Source organism: Typopeltis vanoorti, chromosome 14 (genome assembly GCF_054136105.1).
Source record: "Typopeltis vanoorti isolate ZY-2024b chromosome 14, IOZ_Tvanoo_1.0, whole genome shotgun sequence".
In the NCBI taxonomy this organism is placed as follows: Eukaryota; Metazoa; Arthropoda; class Arachnida; order Uropygi; family Thelyphonidae; genus Typopeltis; species Typopeltis vanoorti.
Window position 1 is genome coordinate 117,874,386 of NC_143562.1, and position 23,147 is coordinate 117,897,532.

At 39.0% G+C, this 23,147-nt stretch overlaps 1 protein-coding gene across 4 annotated transcripts in view; it reads left to right on the plus strand.

Moving 5' to 3' along the window:
* The window catches only part of unc80 (unc80, NALCN channel complex subunit), a 1,852,146-nt gene that overhangs the window by 1,383,952 nt on the left and 445,047 nt on the right, over window positions 1-23,147 (plus strand). For all 4 annotated transcript variants that reach the window (XM_090404461.1, XM_090404464.1, XM_090404465.1 and 1 more), the window contains one exon: window positions 1,067-1,132. In XM_090404461.1, coding sequence (XP_090260587.1) covers window positions 1,067-1,132 — 66 coding nt within the window. The remainder of the gene's footprint in view (window positions 1-1,066; window positions 1,133-23,147) is intronic.

The following is a 23,147-nucleotide window of genomic DNA, read 5'->3' on the forward strand; positions in this document are numbered from 1 at the left end:
GTTCTGTCATCAGCATGATACAGTACAAATTGGGACTTGTCAAACTAGGTGACATTTTTCCCATCATCAGCTGTCCAGTGTTAGTGATCACATGCCCACTGAAGCTGCATCTTCCTATTCTTAGCTGACAGCATTGTTGATTGCTGCTCCTGTACCCCATCTGTTGCAGTGTACAGTGAAACCTGCACCCCAAAATGATGTTCAAATACCACTGTTGTACTGAACTATGATTTGACTGATTGTGGCCCTCCTGTCATGGTTCATAATTCTTGCTATTCTTCTCTTTCTCTGACCTCATGCATCATTGAGCTATTTCTGTCCACAGGACTGCCATTAGTTTGAAGTTGTCTGGTTATTAAACTACTTCTAGTATCCTAAAGACTGTTTTGCTTTAAAAGCCCATGCTGGTGCCAACAATCATACCATGCTCAAAGGCAGTTAAGTCACAATTTTCATCCATTTTGCTTAACATCTTCAGTAATGGTCTATTTTCCTACATGGGGAGGTGTTCCTAATAAGTGTATACATTAATGTATCCAGTGTATATTTTTGTGTTTTTATATTTGTTTATTTATTGCCTTGTTAAATTTAATTTTCTTTATTTCCCTGCACATATGATTTTATTTACTTCTTTTTTTTTTTTTTGCTTATTTTTGCTATAACCTTTTCATGGCACAATTTGCACTTAATTGTCCTTATGAATGAAATTCAAACCATCATCCAAACACACTTTCTCTTATCACTGTTATGATCACTTTCACATTTCTGTTTTTCTCCATCCTTGTTCTTTCAGTCATCCAACCCTCTAACCCTTGCCAGCAACTTTTTTTGCACTGCTTCTGGATATTGCTCTATATATTTGTTATAATAGCGTGTGAAATTATGTAACATCTAATTGAGAATTGAAATATAATAAAATGTATTTTGGAATACAATATACATTTTACTGTTGTTATGATTCTAATCACTCTGTAACAATAATAATAATAATAATAATAATAATAATAATAACAACAACATCAACAGTATAATAATAAACAGCTTTAAGAACGTTTTAATTCTACAGATGTTCGGAAGCGTTGCACCTATTTTGGATATGAATAGTACTAGCAGTTATGGAGATGCAAACAAGGTAATGTTGCTTCTGCTTTAATATACATTTTGATGTAATGTTGCTTCCATTTTTAATCTTTCAAGTTTGTTTGCGTTTCTTTGTCATTATCTTAATATCAAATGCAAGTATGATATATTCACTTTTTTTTTGTTTTGTTTTATAGAAAATGAGTGCTACAAATTATCTGAAGATGCTTTTAGACTTTTATTTTAAATGTTATTACCATCCATAAAAGGTTAGCATGTTTAGTTTCATTTATGGATAAAGGCTGATCTGAAAATTCCTGCACCAAAGACTTAACATAAAACTGAAACTTTTTTTTTTTGCACTGTCCGAGGCTCTCTGCTAAGCATCTTGAAAAAGTTCTATCTTAAGGGTGATGGTAATCTCACACTGGTAGTGAAATTCATCCATCTAAAGACAATCATACATTTCTATGTCACAATGGGACTCATGGCCTGTGGGTTAGAGAGTACAGAAACAACTCACTCACTCCACCAGACCAGCATTTACAGAAAATATGTTTTAATCTATACAAAACTCCCATTTCCAATTTGATGATGAGCAGGTGTCACATGAAAATCACATAATCATGATTTTCTAGTCCATACCCATGTACGGGTAGGTGGTTAATCATAGAATAGGATGATTACTCATATTGGTATTATTTACGGATATGACAACATAGAATATATCATAATTAGAATAACTGATATATGGTCTTCATTAATATATAAATAACCAACATCCCAGGATCCATACCTAGAAAACAAGAACAGTCTTCTCTTTCCAGATACCATAATTTCACACTAGTCTCATGGATACTTGGCATTTTCAGTTAACACACAGGTAGATACATTCACAAACTGTCATATTTCCCTTTCCAACAGTATGAAATTACACTGAATTAGTTTTGAATTAGGAACACCCACCTAATAACACATTGGTCCACCTCGTAGATGCCTAGGAACAGATTCCACAAAGCGTTGAACATCCTCCATGCATAACTTGACCCATGTCCAATGCAGCAACTCCATCAGTTAACGTTTGTTCCTTGGAGGTGGAGGATCAGCAGTTCTCACAACCCATTCTGCCCCATCCCACACATGTTGAATTTGGTTACAATCAAGAGGAGTTTGGAGGCCAAGGCAATGTGGCAAATTCATTGTCAGGTTCCTCCTACCACTCGGTAGTTGTATGTGCCCAATGACAAGACTCGATGTCCTGTTGAAAGATGGCACTATGGTTTGGTTAGACCTCCTGCAGATATGGATGGAGGTGGTTGGCTAACAGGTCTCTGTAGCATTTATCATTCAGTGTTTATGGGATGATAACCAACGGATCTAGGGCATGCCAGGAAAAACTCCCCAGGCCATAATACCACCTCCACTGGCCTGTTAAACCCCAGCTATGCAACCAGGGGATAGGGCTTTATGCTGTTTATGCCAAATGTGAACCCGGCCATCAGCATGGTGTAGCTGGAAACAGAACTCATCACTCCAGGTGGCCTTTCATCCATTTGTCGAAGGTCTATTGCTGACATTTCTTGGTCATGTGAGGTGTTGTCTGCGATGCCTGTCTGTCATCTTTGGTACCCTTGTTGGTCTTTGGCTGTGGAACCTCAGGCAAAGCAAGGTACAGTGCATAGCATATAGAAATAAGTCAAACTGCTTCACTGTTGTATTGGTGGGTGAGCTGTGTGACTGTTGCACATTGTTGCTGAGATACAAGTTGTGACACCCAATGCTCACCTCTAGGTTCAACCATGCATGGCTGACCAATGTGAGCCCTTCTGTTGGATGTCTTTTGATGGTTAACCTGGAAGCAACCAACAAGTGTGACTATTTCCAAAATACTGGCACCTGCCTCTAGGCTCCAACTATCTGCCCTGAGTCAAATTGGCTTATGTCATCACGGTTTCCCATTACTGACAAACATTTACTGATTACATACAGAGCATAGGTGTGCCATTTATAGTAGCCACGTGTGATGTTGATATCATGCGGTACTTCATCATCGCATCGAATATGTTAATTTGGGGGAGGGATATTCATAATGCAAAGTTAACTGAAAGCTTTGCAATGTGACACCACTTCCTGAGGACTGTAAATTGTGTAAGGCAGCACCATTGCATAAGGTAGTGGTAGAATGGAGGTATCAAACTACAGACCAATTTTTATTTCTCCTGTAGTTGTTAAAATTTGGAAAAAGGTAAGAGTTCGTATAGAGAATTGGGCAGAGGAGTGAAATATTGTTTATGAAAGTTAGCATGCATTTTTTAAATGACACTCCTGTTTTAATATATATATATATATATATAATAGAGTAACAAGAGTAGTGGATAAGAGAAAGACATACACTGTCATGTCATTTTTCTTGATTTTGCAAAGGCATTTGACAGGGTGCCACATGACAGTATAAAATTTATGGATTTAGATATTAGGTTAGGTTAGTAGAAAGGATTCAAAACTTGCTCCCTGATCATCTCCATGTGGCACTGATTTGTGGAGGGCTGAACCTCCCAGTAATGGTACTTTCCCTTTTCATTCTTCCTCTTTTTCTATGCATTTCTTCCATAGTCTTAACTCTACTTCTCCTGAGTCTTTTTTACTATCCTATCTTCCAGACCACCATCAATGGGATCTAACACCTTTTCACTGTATTTGCCATACAGGACACACAGACACACAGGAAAGGAGATCTTGATAGCCTCATAAATATCTGCTTTGGCAAAACAGGCAGTCCTGGATGGCCAGCCAGGATCATTTGTCTAGTGGGCTTTCCTGCAAAGGTGAATGGTGTTGCAGTAATTCTTCCCCACAGCCAGTGACAGAGAGTTCAAGGCTTGTTGCGTAGTATTGCATCCAGGATAGACCCTGGTGACAGATTATTGGGGAATGATCATTACCCTGTGATATTTACTTTTCTGCATGGGCAACCATGTACTACATTGCAGATATCACGATGGTAAAGCAAGCAAATGGACTGAGTCACCTTCTCTTTCCTAGCAGAATTTGATTCTGCAAGAGTCAGTTCCTTTCCTATCAGTACTGCAGTGAATCAATATGATAGAGTGTGTTACACAAGCTGCCACAACTGCAATTCCTAAAACATCTAGTCGGTTTCCTCTTTTTTCTAACCAGTATATGTTAAGTTATGTCTATTTATGAGAAATTATAAGGCAGGAGGCTATAATTGACTTAGAAACTTTAGATATGTTATGATATGATGATGGATATGTCTTGCACCCAAGCAAGACATATCCATCATCAAAGCCAAAAAGAATCTTGAATCCAATACACATCTTCCATAATAAGAGCAACCAACAGCAAAGAAGTGTGAGATACCATCCTTAAAATGAAGAGTAGATATACCACCCACCTTCTATCCTTGAATGTAATGGATGCATAATTGCCGACATTCTTGAGATGATATTTGCTAAAAATTAGCACTGTCCTCTTATCTCCCCCTTCCCCACACACAAATTCCTTGCCAAAAATGTTAAGCAGAAAGATACTTTTGTTCTCTTTGATCTGTATAGCTGTACACAAGTCATTCATGAAGGAAGAAATGAAAACTCTTTTGCTTAAATGCCACCAAACTGCTGTTGGACCAGTCACATTAATGATGAGATGTTCAAACATCTGTCACCAACTGCTAAGAATCAACTACCATACCTGTTCAATAGAATTCATGATTATTAATGCCTTTCCTTCCCTAGCTAATTGACATCAGCATATGGATCCTTCTCTAAGCCATGGAAGAATCCATAGCTCATCCATAATTCAACAACTGATCACCATGCCTGACTGGAAGCATATAGGCAATTAGAACTCTAGAGCTGCAGAAATATCCAGGCCTCTCTAGTATCACAATGTCCTCTCTCAGTTATGCACTTCTGTTCTGATTCCAAGCCCTGTTGGGATTAAATGAAACAAGGCTGCAAATATTGTAGCTAGTTTATCTCATTTCTCATGCTTCCATCATCTTCCTATTCTTTACACTACTTACATACATTCATAAGACAGAAACCTTTAGCCAAGTGCATCATAGAAGAAAAAGACCAATAACAAGTTTTATCAAATCATATCTTAAATCAAATAGTGGCAGTCTAGTCTATGCAGGGACCATAAAGAGGAAATTGTTCTTGCTCAGCACCACATGGGTCACAGTCACCTGACATGTTCTATCCTAGTAATGAGTGATGACATGCCTATGTCATCACTCATTACTAGTTAAATTACAATTACTCATTACATCAAAAGTGACAGTTTTGTGGTACTAGACTGTGGTCATTTCCTCAATGAGTGCAGTCACTATTTTAGTCATATTCAGAATCTATCAGCCTAGACATTCTCAGATTTTATCAAATTCATCATACTATTTTTACTTTAAACACTTTACAGAATATTAATAATTATCACGGAAAAGTACGTGAGGTTGGTGAAGGAGATGTATGAGGGAGTGAAAACTCAGGTCAGGTCTAGTGTCGGCATGACAGAGGGGTTCCCCATTGTCATAGGGCTCCATCAGGGATCAACTCTGAGCCCTACCTCTTTGATCTGGTCATGGATGTACTAGTGGAGGACGTCAAGAAGGAGGTGCCAGGTAGCATGATGTTTGCCAATGATATTGTTCTCTGCAAATCATCCCGAGAGGAGCTTGAAAAGACCCTGGAAGAGTGGAGAAAAGTATTGGAGGAGAGAGGCATGAAAATTAAACAGGTAAAGACCAAATATATGTCAACAGGGAGTGACGAGGATATGATCATACGACTCCAGAGTGAAAGGTTAACTTCAGGGAATAAATTCAAGTACCTTGGGTCGGTCGTCGAGAGGAATGGTGACCTTGATGAGGAAATACAGCACCGAATAACATGTGGCTGGATGAACTGGAGGAAGATGAGCGGGGTCCTGTGCAACAAGAGAGTGAGTTGTAAGGTGAAAGGAAAGCTGTATAAGATGGTGGTTGAGGCCGGCGATGCTCCATGGTGCGGAGATGTGGCCTATAACAAAGGCACAGGAGAGGAAGATTGAGGTGGTGGAGATGCAGATGTTGAGATGGATGAGTGGTGTGACAAAGAAGGACAGGATAAGGAATGACTACATCAGAGGGACGATCAAGTTGGGACCGATCGGTAAGAAGGTACAAGAAAGCAGGCTGAGGTGGTTCGGTCATGTAGACAGAAGGAGTGAGGAGTATGTTGGTAAACGAGTGGAGCATGTGGAGGGAAGGAGGAAAAGGGCAGGCCCAAACTCAGATGGAGAGATAAGGTGAGGATCTTAGGAAGAAAGGATGGAGTTGGGAAGATGCCCTGGACCGGAGAATCTGGAAGAAGAAGAAGATTAAAGATGGGAATGCCGGTCCCATTTAACACGGAATAATGTATAGCGAAAGAAGAAGAAGAAGTGGCAGTTGCAATAACGCAATGCACTGATGTGTATTGCATTATTGCATTACACATCAGTACATTTAATATTAAGGCAATTGATGTGAAGTCATCAGACTCCATATACAAGTAGCCCAGTCGTAAAGTGAATTCACGTGCAAACTTTGTTTGCTTACACTTGGATAAAGGATTAAACCAAGAATATAATTTCTTGGCCTCTTGAATTTATAGTATAACCATGTGAAAAAATTTTCAACATCTGTCTCTAATCCAGAGCATTTTAATAATAAGTTAATCCCTTTATATGGAAATATGGTTTCTGCGTTACTTCACCTTGGTATCACTTCTTTGTCTGACTCCCACTGATGAGACCTCAATAAAGGTTGAAACTAGTCTGGGTAGTTGCCCTTTCCATAATGCATTGCATTATGGAATACCAAGGCAATTGATGTGAAGTCATCAGCCTCTGTATACAAGTAACCCAGTCATGAAGTGACTTCACATGTAAACTTCACATATAAAAGATTAAACCAAGAATATAATTTCTTTTCATCTTTAATTTATAATTATAATATTTTTTCTTTTTACTATTTTAATGTGTATTGTCTGCTTGGTTAGCCAAGTGGCTGTGTGCTTCCCTGAATAAACCCTTCCGCCCAAATCTGGGCACAGTAGTCAAGATGGGGTCTTATCAAGGCCCGATACAGAGGAACAATAACTTGCTTGTCTCTGCTCGTCAAAGTATTCTTCAGTAACCAAGTGATTTGATGAGCTGATTTAGCCACTTTTGCAATGTGTCGACTAAACTTCAACTCCCTATCCACCAACACTCCCAAATCCCTGGCCTCATCAATCTCCTGGAGTACAGTTTCACCAATGTGGTATACTGCTGCTAATCTTTTCACCCCAAAATGCATAACCTTACATTTTGCCATATTAAATTGACATCCATTCTCCTTTGCTCAGTCCTCCAAACTATCCAAATCATCCTGCAAAATTTTGGCATCATGTTCATTCACTATTGCTCTACCCAACTTTGCATCATCAGCAAACAAATGAACATTTCCTGTCAGATCCTTTCCTATATCGTTAATGAACAAATTAAATAGTAGCGGTCCAAGAACAGAACCCTGCAGCACACACCACTAGTCACAGGCCGTCTTTTGGACTCTACTCCTGGGTAAACTACTCTCTGATATCTCTCCATCAACCACCCTCCTATCCATCTCGCCAACCCTATATCCATCCCAATAAGCTGCAGTTTACTTATTAGAATTCCATGTGGTATCCTGTCAAAGGCCTTAGCAATATCCAGTAGAATCACTGTAAACCTATTACCTTTATCCAGTTCAGCCGTCACTGTGTTATAAAACGTGACCAAGTTGATCTACCCTTCACACAACCATGCTGTTCCCCATACATTATCCCATTTTCATCTATCCATTCCTGTATTTTTCTCTTGACTACTTTCTCCAAAACCTTGACAATGACACCTGATATGCTGATCGGTTGGTAATTTGCAACAGCAGTCTTAGAACCTCCTTTATGCAGTGGAACTGTTATTCCCCCCCCCCTCAGGACTAACCCAGACCTGAGACTCAAATTAAACAAAATGGTCAAGGGCACTGACAATTCTTTTGTCGCTTCACGTATCACACGAGCTGGTATACCATCCAATCCCACAGGTGTATTCACATTAAGGTCTTGTAATAGACTATTCACCTCCACTTCATTCACCACAATTCCTGTATAAGCTGTTGATTCCTTCATTCCTGCAATATCACGACCTGGATGATATACTCTTGCAAAGTGCTTGCTCAGTAATTCCATTATATCAACTGATTCAGTTACCTCCCTACCATCGGTATTCCTTAAAATCATTCTGCCGTATACATTTTTTCTTTTACTTGCAACATATCAAAAAAACTGTTTGGGATTCTCTTTAAGCTTACATGGCTAATTTCCTTTCATAATCTACTTTTGTTTTTCTTACCACTTGTTACCCTTCTGGCCTGCGCTTTATACCGTTCGTGTGCCTGCAGGTCACCTTTCTCCTTAAATTCCCTCCACAGTTGTTTCTTTTTTTGCTGCTCAAGCTTAATGGTGTTATTCATCCATTTAATCCCTACTTGATTTACTATTCGGACTCTAGGTATACAGTCAGCCATTACCTCCTGCAAACGCTCCTTAACCACTTCCCATGCACTATCAACATCCATCCCTTGCAGTTTTACATGCCATGGCACTGAACCAAGCAATCTCCTAAGCTTGTCATACTTACCAGCCCAGTAATTCCACATGTACCGTCTTAATTGAAAATTCCACACATTTAGCCACCTCCCAGGTCAAGACCTTATGATCACTCTCACCAATTGGTGGCATCGTGGTCATATTCATTAGAGCCAAATTCTCGGATGCAATTACTACGTCAAGCACTCTCTGACCCCTAGTATTTTCCATTACATGCTGTTGCAGATAGCCCTTAATAACTGCATAAAATCCAATTCCTTCCAATCAATGTTACCATAGTTGAAATCTCCCATAATAATTACCCTCCTTCCACTCATTGCTTCTATTTGCTTATGCATACTATTACACCATCTATTTCATCACCTGGTCAGCACCCAACTGAATATTTTGTTCTGCTAGTCTCAATCTCATACCAAATAGCCTCAAATGTGCTATTTTCTCTATCCTGCAGTTCAACTTCTATTCTCGTTGGCTGCAGTTCATCAGCTATCGTCAATAACACTCCTACCCCCATTTTATTCTCTCTGTCCCTCCTGAACACACTATATCCCTCACATTCTATCCCACTAGCTATATCATCTTCTGTCAGCCATGTTTCACTAATGCTAATAACTTGTGCCCAGGAAGAGCCAACCAAGGCCAAAAATTCTTCCTTCTTGTTCCTAATACTCTTGGCATTAGTATACATGAAATGCAGAAGCCCATTAGTCCCACGCCATCTTGATGCCTTATACTAACTATTCCGTTCTGATTTGTTGTCCTTCGTACTAGCACAGGCATATTATACACATTCTTACACTCAACTGCCTCCCTGAAGTCTGCATATCCACCCCCCCCTTAATAATTCTAGTTTCCCTGATTCTGCGCATCCACTTTCACTTCATCCTTTTGCCCATCAAACTCACTCCACACCACTCCTCCTGCACAACCTGCACATAAAGTCATTTGCAATTATGACCCTCCTTCTCCTTGTCATACCATGGCAACAGACTTACCATCTTAACTCTCTCACTCTTTTCTTTTGCTACCTTTAGTAATTCCTTCAAGTCCTCTCTCATAGCAATATTTTTTCTCGTTTTAAATCATTCATTCCTGCAACTACCATCATTTCTTTCACCCTCTGCTTTTGCATTCTAATAGACTCCATTACATCCTTAATTTTCTCACCCGGTAAGTACGATTTTAGCAAAATCTCATCCATTACACGACTTACTAATGAATCATCGTACAACACTCGCTCCTTCATTTTTCTTGCACTCCTGATCATACCTTTATTTTTCTTATCATACATTTGCTTTTCATTAGCTGATGCACTCGGTAAACAATTTTGCAATTGCTCCAGCTGCTGCTTCGTCCTATGTATCACTCCGCGCAACCATGCGATCTCACTCATTGCAACTAACTCTTCATTTTTTTTATCCGTTTAACCATTCTCTCGCTCTGTATTTTTACCTTCACTCTCACTTTCAACACCGCTCTTAAAGCTGTCTGGTACTACATCGCAAATTCCTATCATATCACTATTTTCTATCACATTCTGGCTTTCATCAACGATATCAATCTTGCGACCTGAGACACACTTCAAATCCTCACTTTTGGCACACATTCCACCACTATCATTATTGAACCAAACTCCAGCAGCTCTCGGCAAAGCATACATCCTGCAGTCGTTACACTGAACAAACTCCCTTAAGTTAAAATTTTTAAACAAAGATGGCGATGATTTGGACGCCATTGTCTTTCTTCTCATCAGTGTCATGTGCTACACTATCTATCGTATCTGATGAAAATACTAATTTAAATAATGCAGAAAACATACCAAAAATAACACAGACACACTAAGTTACCAAAAGTAAACAATATTACGTTAAGATTCAAGCAATATTACCAATTATTACTCAAATTAACACTTATCTTTTTGGGAGCTCTCTACAAACACTACATGTGCAGCCCTCTAGTCATGTGTCCAAAAAAATCGCCTTCTTCTGCCATGGGCAGAAGTGGCGATCTCCCATTCTGTGATATTAAATCACTATTATATCATAATTATAATATGTTATTATAGTTTTTATGTTTATTATTTTAATATGTATTGTCTGCTTGGTTAGCCTAGTGGCTGTGCACTTTGCAACCATATGCCTGTGGAAAGACTGTCCTAGGTTCGATTCCCGTCGGAGACGTGAGGAGCTCAAGAGTTTTATTTTGTAATGGTTTGCAGAACACAATTATCTATGTGTGTCATAAGGCAGAGATATGCATCATTCAATTGGTGTATACATACCAAGTTAGTGCATATTCCTGTGACTTTGAATCCTTTTAAAATGTCAGTTGAACCTGGTGTAATTCGAGCTTGTTTACTTTACGAATTTAAACTCAGTTCTAAGGCTTCAGAAGCGTCCTGTAAGATATATGTGTGGCATTGGGAAAAGATGGGGTAGCAGAACATATTGTGCAGAAATGGTTTAAAAAATTTGTTTCTGGTGATGAATCAGCTGTAGATGCACCACGTTCAGGAAGCCCCTCAATTATTGATAAAGAAGAATTATTTCAAGATTAACATGTGAAGAACTTTCACAAATGTTTAACGTGAGTGGTTAAAGAATATTTGTTTACACTTGCATCAACTGGAAAACCATGGAAGCTATGCAAATAGGTCCCACATACATTATCAGATGACAATAAACTTGAAAGGCTATCAATTTGTTCTTCACTTCTTTCCCCATCATAAAAACAAGCTGTTTTTAGATTACTTGCTCAATTGTGATGAAAAACGGATCTTGTACTCTAACAGGAAGCAAACTTTTTATTGTTGTCACCAAACCATCCAGTGCTGCACACTTCAAAGGATGGTAACACTTCATTCCCAATAGACTATGCTTTGGGTGTGGTGGAATGGAGCAGGTATTGTCCACTACAAGTTTCTTGCTGTAGGCCAAACAGTTATGGCTGAGATCTGCTCAATGCAACTCAAGTGTGTGCAGAATGTGTTACTTCAGAAACAGCCAGGACTAGTGATCAGAAGAAAGTGCTATACTTACAGGACATGCCAAATCTTATCTTGCAAAACTTACCCATGAGATGATTTGTTCTTAGGATGGGAGATACTCGCTCATCCTCCATATTCTCCTGATATTTCTCCAAGTGATTATCACCTTTTTTTGGTGCTAGACAATCACATGCAAAATAACAAAGATTATTTGTTATTTTGCATGTCAGTCTATGTTTTATTGCAAAACTGCCAAGTTTTGCAATAAAACATAGATTGAAGCAGAGATTGCTAGGTTTATTACTTCTAAAGAAAAAACATTTTATAAAAGTGGAATTTACAAACTTGTATCCCATTAGGAAAAAGCTGTAGATTGTGAAGGTGCTTATTTTAATGAAAGATCAGCACGTGGCGGTGAATTTGAGCTGTGCAGAAGAAAGTGATTTTTAATCGGTGAATAGTCCGTTTTTTTCCCGTTTTTATACGTTTTTGAGTGCTGAATTGTTTCTCTGAATACGAGTGTACTTCAGTGGTTGTTTTTCGGAAGTTAGTTGCTGTCGCGATATAATATATGTTGGTACCGTCAGAATCGAACGCGTAACGGTGGAAGACAAAACGAAGCTAAGTTACTTTGTATTTAGTTATATTTCATTTTATTTAATTATATTAGTACTTAAATGTTCTGATGTTTGTACTTTTTTCCCCTCTTATTTATTAATTGAATAATTATTAAGGATTACGCTACTCGGCAGTAAGGAATGATGGTGGATTCAGCAGCAGTCGCAAGTGACGTAACGCCAAGTCCTCCGCCATTTAAGAACTCGATTATTAGCAATATCATAAGAGACTTTGTGGCATGCAGTACTTGCGGCATGTATGCTTCTAAGGAATTACATATGTGGTTTGTTAAAGAGAGTGGAGAGCGTATGTGCGCAAAATGCAGGCAGTTGGAGGAAATAACTACATTAGATATATCGATATCTGACTTTGTTGCTCCAGGAACGGAGAATGAAAGTAGGAAGACGAGTAGTATGATAGGAGAGAATGAGAAAATAATGGTTGATAGTGTGGAAGGTGTGAGTGACTGTGGAAGTTTAGGAGATGGTTTTGTTTGGGAGAGTGAATTTAGATTAAGAGTGACTGACCTGCAGCGGGAGATAGATGAGTTGAAAGAGGAGGTGGAATGTCTAGTGAATGAGAGCAGAAGTATGAAAGATAAGATTAGGAGAATGGAAGAGATGAATGCAAGGCGAATCAGAGTAGGAGAGAGAGAGAATTTAAGGAGTATGAGTGAGAGGTATGGGGGTGCTAGAAGAGGAGAGATTGGAAACAGTAGAAGAGAAGGAATGAGAGAGAGGTATGGGAATGCTAGCAGACGAGAGGATGAAAACAGTAGGAGAGACGGAATGAGAGAGAGATATGGAAGTGCTAGAAGAGGAGAGAATGGAAACGGTAGGAGAGATGGAATGAGAGAGAGGTATGGGAATGCTAGAAGACGAGCGGATGGAAACACTAGTAGGAGAGACAGAATGAGAGAGGGATATGGAAGTGCTAGAAGTGGAGAAAATGGAAACAGTAGGAGAGAGGGAATGAGAGAGATGTATGGGAGTGCTAGAAGAGGAGAGAATGGAAACAGTAGAAGAGAGAGGTATGGGAATGAAAGAAGAGGAGAGAATGGAAACAATAGGAGCGATGGAATGGTAAGAGGTATAATGTATGGTGACTCAATGATCCGTGGTGTTCAGGATAGGATGCGTGAGGAGTGTTTGCCAGGAGGAACAATAGAAAGGGTGGCTATGGCAATTAAGAGAAGTGAAAGGGTGGATGAGATGATTGTGATGGTAGGAACGAATGACTTGAGTGGTAATGTAAGTCGGGCAGCGAGAGATATGAGATTTTTGCTTGAGACTGTACGGAAGAAGACAGAGAGAGGAAAAATAGTGTGCGTGTTGCCTAGGTATGATAATGATGAGCTGAGCAGAAGAGCGGTGATATTGAATGGCATAATAGCGAGAATGTGTGACAAGAGAGGACTGGTATATGTGGATGCTTGGAGTGCGTTTGAGGAAAGAGAGGAGTTGTTTGCGAGAGACCGTTTGCATTTGAATGAGGAAGGACGTAGGCATCTGGAGAGATTGCTGTTCTGAACGAGTCAGTGTGTCCCAGGGAGGATGATAGCAGGGGTGGCCTCTTGTGGGAATGGATACTTGGGAGAAGGGAGACAATGTCAGGTAAGACTGAGCCCAGTGGAGTCTAGAAGGGATAATGCTGGGTATAGAAACAATGGCATTTATATGCTGTATACTAATGCCAGGAGTATCCGGAATAAGGGAGAGGAATTGGTGGCGCAGATAGCATCAGCCTGGCCAAAAATTATTGCGATCACTGAGACGTGGTTGACAGAATTGGATATAAAAACAGGAATAGAAGTCACTGGGTATAGCATTTTTCGCCAGGATAGGAGGGGAAAGCGTGGTGGTGGGGTGCTGCTTATGATAAGTGATGACCTATGTCCTCTAAGAGTGGAAAATTTGGAAGGTAGTGAGACAAATGATTTTGAGAGCGTATGGTGTGAGGTAGAGGTAGGCAAGACAGGATATTTAGTGGGGTGTTGCTACAGACCCAGGAGCACAGAGGATGGGGACCAGGAGATGTTTAGACAGCTAAGTTTGGCAAGTGCAAGAAGAATGATTGTTATGGGAGATTTTAACTTCAGTAGTATAAATTGGAGAGAGGAAGATGCATGTAACAATAGGGGAATGGAATTTCTAGAATTCTTGAGGGACAAATGTCTTAGGCAACATGTAACAGAGGGAACAAGAGGTTCAAAAATTTTGGATTTGGTTATAGCATCAGAAGAGTTGATAATAACTGAGTTGACGTCTCTCCCACCAGTTGGAGAGAGTGACCATATGGTTTTGACTTGGAAAATGAATAGACATGCAGGAGTATCAAAGAGACGGGAACTTATGTGGAATTATAAGGCAGGTGATTATAATAGTCTTAGACGTCAACTTCGGGAAGTTTCATGGAGGGAGGAATTGGAAGGCCGGGATATCACCAGTGCGTGGGAAATTGTGAAAGAATATTTGTTATCAGCAATGGTAAGTTGTATACCACGAGTGAAGAAGAGGGCGCAATTTGGAGTAAAGTGGATGACAAACAATATTAAACAGGAATTGCATGCGAAAAAGAGGCTATGGAAGAGATATAAGGAGACAGGTGAAGAGATGCATGAGGAATATAAGACACAGGCCAGAAGAGTGACTCGTGTGGTAAGGAAAGCGAAACTGGAATATGAGAGGAGATTGGCCCTAAGATCCAAAGAAAATCCTAGGGAATTTTTTAGCTATGTGGCCAGTAGGAGGAGAAATGACTGTGGAAGAATGATATTGTGGGATAAAAATGGGAATAGAGTGACTGATGCAGAGGACATAGTGGAATTGTTCAATGAACACTTTATTGGAGTATTTCATCCTAGAGGAGTCAGTTTTAATGCTAGAGGGATAGGACTGGTACGAGGTCTGGAGGTACAGGAGGAGAGTGTGTTTCAGATACTGAGTACTCTGGATGTCAGTAAAGCTGTGGGACTGGATGGTATTTCGCCACGAGTTTTGAGAGAATGTGCTAGGGAATTGACAATACCTTTAACGTGGCTTTTCAATGAAAGTCTGGCTTTGGCAAAGGTGCCCAGGGAATGGAAGGAAGGTAAGATAGTGCCATTGCATAAGGGTGGTAACAGACTGGAAGTGTCTAATTATAGGCCAGTCTGTGTGTCATCAGTAGTTGTTAAGATCTTGGAGAAAGTAGTGAGGGACCGTGTACAGCATTGGGCAGATGAGGGTAATGTTATCTGTGAGAATCAACATGGATTTGTGAAAGGACGCTCTTGTTTTAGCAATATGCTAGCCTTTTATAATAAAGTTACAAGAGCATTAGATGAGGGAAAGGCATATACTGCAATTTTCTTAGACTTGGCGAAGGCATTTGACAGGGTGCCACATGATAAGCTGATATTTAAGTTGCAGCACATGGGTCTGGATGTCAGATTGGTCAACTGGATTCAGGATTGGCTGTCTGATAGGTATCAGAGAGTTGTGTATGGTGGAGCAGTTTCCAGGAGGCAGAGGGTTACAAGTGGGGTCCCACAGGGCTCAGTACTAGGACCTATATTGTTTAACCTTTATATCAATGACATAGCCAGTGGATTGCAGGGGGATATTCAGTTGTTTGCGGATGATGCGAAGCTTGGAAGGATTATTAGTAATAGTGCAGATGTGGTAGCCCTGCAAGAGGATTTAAATAAGCTAGATAGATGGGCAAATGAATGGGGGTGTCAGTTTAATGCAGCAAAATGTAAGGTCTTGAGGTTTGGGAAACATCGATGGGATGCTGCATACTCTATGGGAGGAGTTATACTGGAGGAAGTAGGGGAGACAAGAGATCTGGGGTTGATGATTGATAGAAACCTGAAGTTTAGGGGACATATTGCAAAGGTGGTGAAGGTAACACAGAGGATTGCTGCTATTATGAGAAGGACACTGACCTGCAGAGATAAGAGGGTTATCATTCCGTTGTATAAGTCTCTGATCAGACCACACTTGGACTATTGTTCTCAGATTTGGTCCCCAGGATTTGAAGGGGATAAATTAACCGTGGAAAGGATACAAAGACGGATGACAAAGATGGTTTCAGGGCTGTACAAGGATAGTTATGAGGATCGGCTTAGAGAATGTGGACTGCAGAGTTTGGTGGATAGAAGAAGGAGAGGTGATATGATTGAGACTTTTAAACTGTTGAGAGGTGGTTACAGGGTTGACACTGGGGAGTTCTTTCGCTTGGTTGATCAGCGGGAAGGAGTGATGACAAGAGGCCATCCCTGGAAGTTACGAAAGGAAACTGTGAGCAAGAGGGTAAGGAGTGGTTTCTTTGTGTGGAGGGTGGTTGAGCCGTGGAATGCATTGCCTGATGGAGTGGTGGGAGCGAGAACGGTCAGTGGGTTTAAGGAGTGGTATGATAAACTTTGTGTTTCTCAGGGGGGGACTTCCCCTCGATGTGTCTTGACAGACTTTATGTCTTAGAAAGGACCTCCCTCGATGAGTCTTTTGACTCCTTGGAGGCCTGAATAATAATAATAATAATAATAAACATTTTATGAAAATTCCTGCAGTTGTTTATTTTTTATTATGAAAAACCACACAAACTTTTTTGGTTTCCTGATATATAAAGATAACTTCAAGTACACGATTGAAAACTTACATGAAAACTGTAATGACCATTTAAACCAAAACAGTGGTAATAGGCAGAAATGGAAAAGCGCTCGACTTAGAAGTGGAAGGAAGTAAACTGGATCAGGTTAAAATATTCAACTACTTAAGTGCATTGGCCACAGCGTGCTAAATTATGAAGAGACCATTAAGCACAGAATAAATGTAGGATGGTCTGCTATTACCAAACTTACTAATATATGAAAAAATACATGTCTCTCCAATGAACTTAAAATCAAAGTATGTAGTTTAAAGGTGTTTCCCACAGTTCTTTATGGGGCAGAGACTTGGGTAAGAAAAAGGACAAAGAATGACAGGCTTTAAAAACAAGTGTTTGATAAAAATAAATAAAACATCATGGACTGAAATGAAAACCAAATTGGATATCAGAGAAGAATTACACTACAATATTTCAATAATAAGAAGAATCAGAGAAAAACAATTACCAGGGGTTTCGATATGTACCAAGTGCCTACTAACTGGTTTTCTTAAATTCTCCAAAATGGGAAGACTTCGAAGGAAATTGATAGAAAACATCAAGAGTATTACTGGTCTGAACTTTTACAGAAGTTTAAATTACTTGGCTGTAAATAGATTGGAATGGAAAATTATTATTTACAGTAGCCTCCACCCATCTTAGGCAGATGAGCAAGATGTTGTTTATATTATCATTGCTGCATAACAATACACTTTCACATCTCTGTTATGTTCGTTATTTCATTTTTTAAATATTAGTGTTAATGTAATATTTAAAATTAAGTAAAGAGAAAAGTGACTATGGAAGGATGACTTTCGAAAGTGCTGATGGCAGGGAAGTAACAGAAGCAAACCAAACAGTTGAATTACTGAGTGATCATTTTGCAAGGGTGTACCATCTAGGTGGAAACATTGACTAATGAGGGAATAGAGGTTGAAGAAATGGGAGCGCTTAAAATATTGCAGAACCTAAATGCAACTACGACTCTGTGATCAGATGATATATCGGCCCATGTATAAAATGAATGTGCAAGGAATTTATGACCTCTTCTGACCAAGTGTTTAATTTAAGCATCAGTACTGGGAAGATGCAGTGGAAAGAGGAGTAAATAACCCCAAAACATAAAGTTGTCTCCAAGACAGCAGTAGCAAATTATATGTTGTTATTATCTTAGGAGTAGTTGTTAATGTTTTGGAAAAATTGGTAAAAGACAGAACTGAGGAGAGGGTGGATAGGAATATGTTACTTCATAAGGTTCAACATGGTTTTGGGAAGGGTAGGTCTTGCCGTAGTAATTTATTTACTTTTTATAATAAAATTACAATGTAGTTGGATAAGTGAAATGGCCACTCATTAATATTGCTGGATCTTGCAAAGGCATTTGACAGGGTTTCACCAGATCTCTGTGGAATAAAGGGGAGCAAATGAGGATTGATATGAATCTTGTGATTTTGCTTTGAGGACAGCTGATGGACAGATTTCAAAGGGTGATTTATGAGGAGTTGATTCCAGGAGAAGGAAAGTGAAGCATGGTGCACCACAGACTCAGCTTTTGGTTCTCTGTTGTTTAATGTATACATTAGTGATATAGGAAATGATTTGATGGGACAATTCAATTGTTTGCTGATGATAAAAAACTAGGAAGAGTGAGACTAAATGAAACTGATGCAGGGATCCTGCAGAATGATTTAAATAAACTAGCAGTATGGGCAAAAGTAAATGGCTACCAATTTAATGTGCCCAAGTGTAATGTGATGCACTTTGAGAAGGAGAGATTACAAGCTGTGTACTATATTGATGGCACTAAACTGTAGAAAACTGATGAGGCCAGTATATGGGGTAATTGTGGACAGGGAATTGAAGTTGAGAGGGCGTATTGTAATGGTAGCCAAAACAGCTCATCAAATTACATGGTTGTCAAAGAACATGCTAACAAGCAGGAACAGGGAAGTTATTGTTTGCCTTTCTAAAGCTTTAATAAGGCCAAATTAAAGGCTATTGCATGCAGATCTAGTCACATTCTGTGTCACTGTGACATAGACTTGCCACAGTGACACAGACTGTGGCAAGTCTATGGAATGTTCCCTGTGGAAATAGATTGAGTGTCCATGGTCTTCATAAACTGGCTGATAGGTGAAAAAGAGGAGACATGATTGAGTAATATATGATATTCAAGGGAATTTTATAGGATTGACACTAAAGACTTTTTTCAATACATAGCAGGAAGGGAGAGAATGAGGTGTCACCCATGTAAATTGTGGCTAGCAAGGGTATTAGGACAAGCTTTTTTGCTTGGAGGGTGGTGAATGGGTGGAATCATCTCTAGCAAACCGATTAAACTCATTCACCACCCTTCAAGCAAAAATGTGAGCTCTTCATCGGTGAATAAGTTTAAGTATGACTGATAAAGACTGTAAATGATGGCTGGAGTGTGAATAATGGATCTCCTACGATGATTATTTTGATTCCATTGTGATACCTGTATGATAATACACATACCAGCTGCCAAATTAGAAACTTTTATTTACTACCATGTTGGACATCCTTTAGCTTGAATTACAGCACATATGTGGTTTCGCATAGATTCCATTAGGTGTTGGACTGCATTTATGTCTAAAACATACCAGGCATTCACCTGACAGTCTCCTTAAACTGGCTCTGACTTGACAGAAGATGATTTTCTCCCTGATCTGTTTTTCTAACATGTCCCATACATTCTCAATGGAGTTCAAATCCAGGCTTTGTGGTGGAAGTCACTGTCATGTTCACTGAACCACTGCTGAATAATTCTTGCACAATGGACAGTAGCATTGTCTTCTGTAAAACAGCCGTCACCTGCTGGATAAAAAGTCAGCATTGAAGGATGGACTTAATGAGCAACAATGTTCAGATATTCCTTGTAGGACATTCAACCTTCCAGCAGTATCAGAGGACCCGTTCCATACGAACTGAACATGCCCAACATCATGACACCACTTCCTTTAATTGTGTTTACAAGGCAAGATGGATTCATTTTACTTCATGGGCAATCCAACCAACATCTCTGCCTACCATTGTTACAGAATAAAATGTACAGTGACTTATCAGACTACATGACTTTTTTTTTTCCAATCTTCTAGTGTCCAGTCACGATGTTCCCAACACCACTCTAAATGAACTTTCCAATTCCTCACAGAAATCAGTGGTTTCCATTTCGCATGTAGCTGCCATTACCAATCCTTTTCAATTCTCTGTGCATAAACTGGGGAGATATGGGTTGGGAACAATCTTCATTAAATGCTTTGCATGAAGTGCTATTTGTCCATTCAAGTCTTTTCAGATGATGGCAATCTCATTCCTGACAGACTATCTTGGGACCACAGTTATTCCTCTTAGGCAAGCAATGTAAGTTATTTTTCCACTGATTAAACACCCAGGATATCTCACATTTTGAGAAACAAGTCAGCAAGAAATCAAGTCTGTTTTCAAAATTGCGGCTCAGCCAGATGAACACCTACAATAAGCCCTTTATCGAACTCTGAAAGATCCTTTGTTTTTCCCATTGGGATCAACACTATTCATAATTACAGACCAGCAGCATTTTAAATAGCTACCTGGTACATATGGTATGCATGTGACCAATCATTTTGCATATACACTGTTTAAGTGACATTTACACATATCTACATAATGGTTTCTAATTCAATGGTTGGTATTTATATTCTTACACAAGTTCCAATGGCCACCCCTAGTTTTCTCTCTCTCTCTCTCTCTCTCTCTCTCTCTATATATATATATATATATATATATATATTAAGGATACCAAGTAATTATATATATATATATATATGTTGGTGTGTGTGTTAAAGATACCAAGCTATTTTAAACCTGGTTTTACTCCATTTCCCAAGTAAGCAAACAGACAAACAAGTCAAGTTTGTGCCTGTAAGTGTTGCGAGTCTAACTGACCTGCACGTAGCGCAAGACCAATTATATATATATATGTGTGTGTGTGTGTGTGTGTTAAAGATACCAAGCTATTTTAAACCTAGTTTTACTCCATTTCCCAAGTAAGCAAACAGACAAACAAGTCAAGTTTGTGCCTGCAAGTGTTGCGAGTCTAATTGACCCTGCACGTAGTGCAAGACCAAGGCAACTCATGGTAAAAGTAGAATAAGCTCTGATCACTAATCTTAATATTTACCCTTAATGCAAAGCACATCTCCTGGAGGAGATGTATGATGCTTTGTATTAAAGGCAAGGGGGCCACTGTTTCGACCTTTATTGAGGTCTCATCAGTGGGAGCCTTCTCAATAAAGGTCGAAACCGGTCTGGGTAGCTGCCCCTTGCCTTTAATACAAAGCATCATACATCTCCTCCAGGAGATGTGCTTTGCATTAAGGGTAAATATTAAGATTAGTGATCAGAGCTTATTCTACTTTTACCATGAGTTGCCTTAGTCTTGCACTATGTGCAGGGTCAGTTAGACTTGCAACACTTGCAGGTGCAAACTTGACTTGTTTGTCTGTTTGCTTACTTGGGAAATGGAGTAAAACCAGGTTTAAAATAGCTTGGTATCTTTAACATTTATTACACCCAAGGTAAAATACTTTCTACATATATATATATATATATATATATATATATATATTAAGGATACCAAATATATACCAAGTAATTTTATAAAGAAGCTTGTTTTTTTTACCCCTTCTCCCAAGTAAGCAAAACAGTTAAGTTTGCGCCTGAACGTAGTTCAAGTCTAAAGGTAGTGCAACACCAGCACAACTCGTTGTAAAGGTGGGTAAAGCTCTGATCACTATGGGAAATTTACATTATGGGAAATACTAAGAATGGTGATCAGAGCTTTACCCACCTTTACAGTGAGTTGCCCTGGTGTTGCACTACCTTTAGACTTGAACTACATTCAAGTGCAAACTTAACTATTTTGCTTTCTTGGGAGAAGAAGTAAAAAAACCAAGTTTATAAAATTACTTGGTATCCTTAATATATATTATCCCCAAGGTAAAAAAACTTTTCACATCTTTATCTCATCCAGAGTTTCTTATTCAAAGTAAAAGCACTTTGTAGCAACTTGTATAGGTAAAGTTCATAAGGCTCTGTATTATTAAAAACCTTGGTATATTTCAGGGTCTAGCTACTCACTAAGGAGATCTCAAAAGAGGTTGAAACTGGTCTGGGTAGTGACCCCTCCCCCACCCATAATGTATAACAGTATACATCTCTTAGTGAGATGTGTTTTACATTGTGGGAAATACTAAGAATAGTGATCAGAACTTTACCCACCTTTACATTGAGTTGCCCTGGTGTTGCACTACCTTTAGACTTGAACTACGTTCAGGCGTAAACTTAACTGTTTTGCTTACTTGGGAGAAGGAGTAAAAAAACCAAGTTTATAAAATTACTTGGTATCCTTAATATATATTATCCCCAAGGTAAAAAACTTTTCACACACACACACACACACACACACACACACACACACACACACACACACACATATATATATATATATATATATATATATATATATATATATATATATATATATATTTAATTAATTAATACATGATCTATATATATATATATTGATCATGTATTGAAAAATTTCTTTTGTGCTAATCTTATGGAACCCTTTTAATATATTATGTTTCTATCATGTTGCCTCTCTTCCACATGTCAACTAAATTCTGTAACCCCCCCTAATAAGAAGAATTCCCCCCTTGGTCACCCATTTCTAAATCCTCTTCTTCCCTACACACACACAAGCAACCCAGGTGACTAAATCTGTACAGAGCAGTCAAGATGCATTTGAATCATGACATTATAATGGGGGATAATAACTTCTCTATTGTTGCTTTTTAGTGTTTTTCAACACCCAAGTAATCCTTTGACCAGGCCCTGCTGGTGGCATGTGCAATATACACAGGCGGTGCAGAAGAAAAGGCACCTAAAAAAAAAAAGCGCCTAAAAGATTAAAAAAATATGAGATAAAAGTTTAAACAAACAACGAATGGTACATATAATTATGAATGTACGTCGTCTTCCTTTCGGGCCCCTTCAGATCTTCCCGGAAACAAACAAGTAAATTCTGAAATTGTATCCTGGACCTGATTATATCACTGTAATTTTTGTTAAAATTTATGAAAATATACCTAAAATAGTTC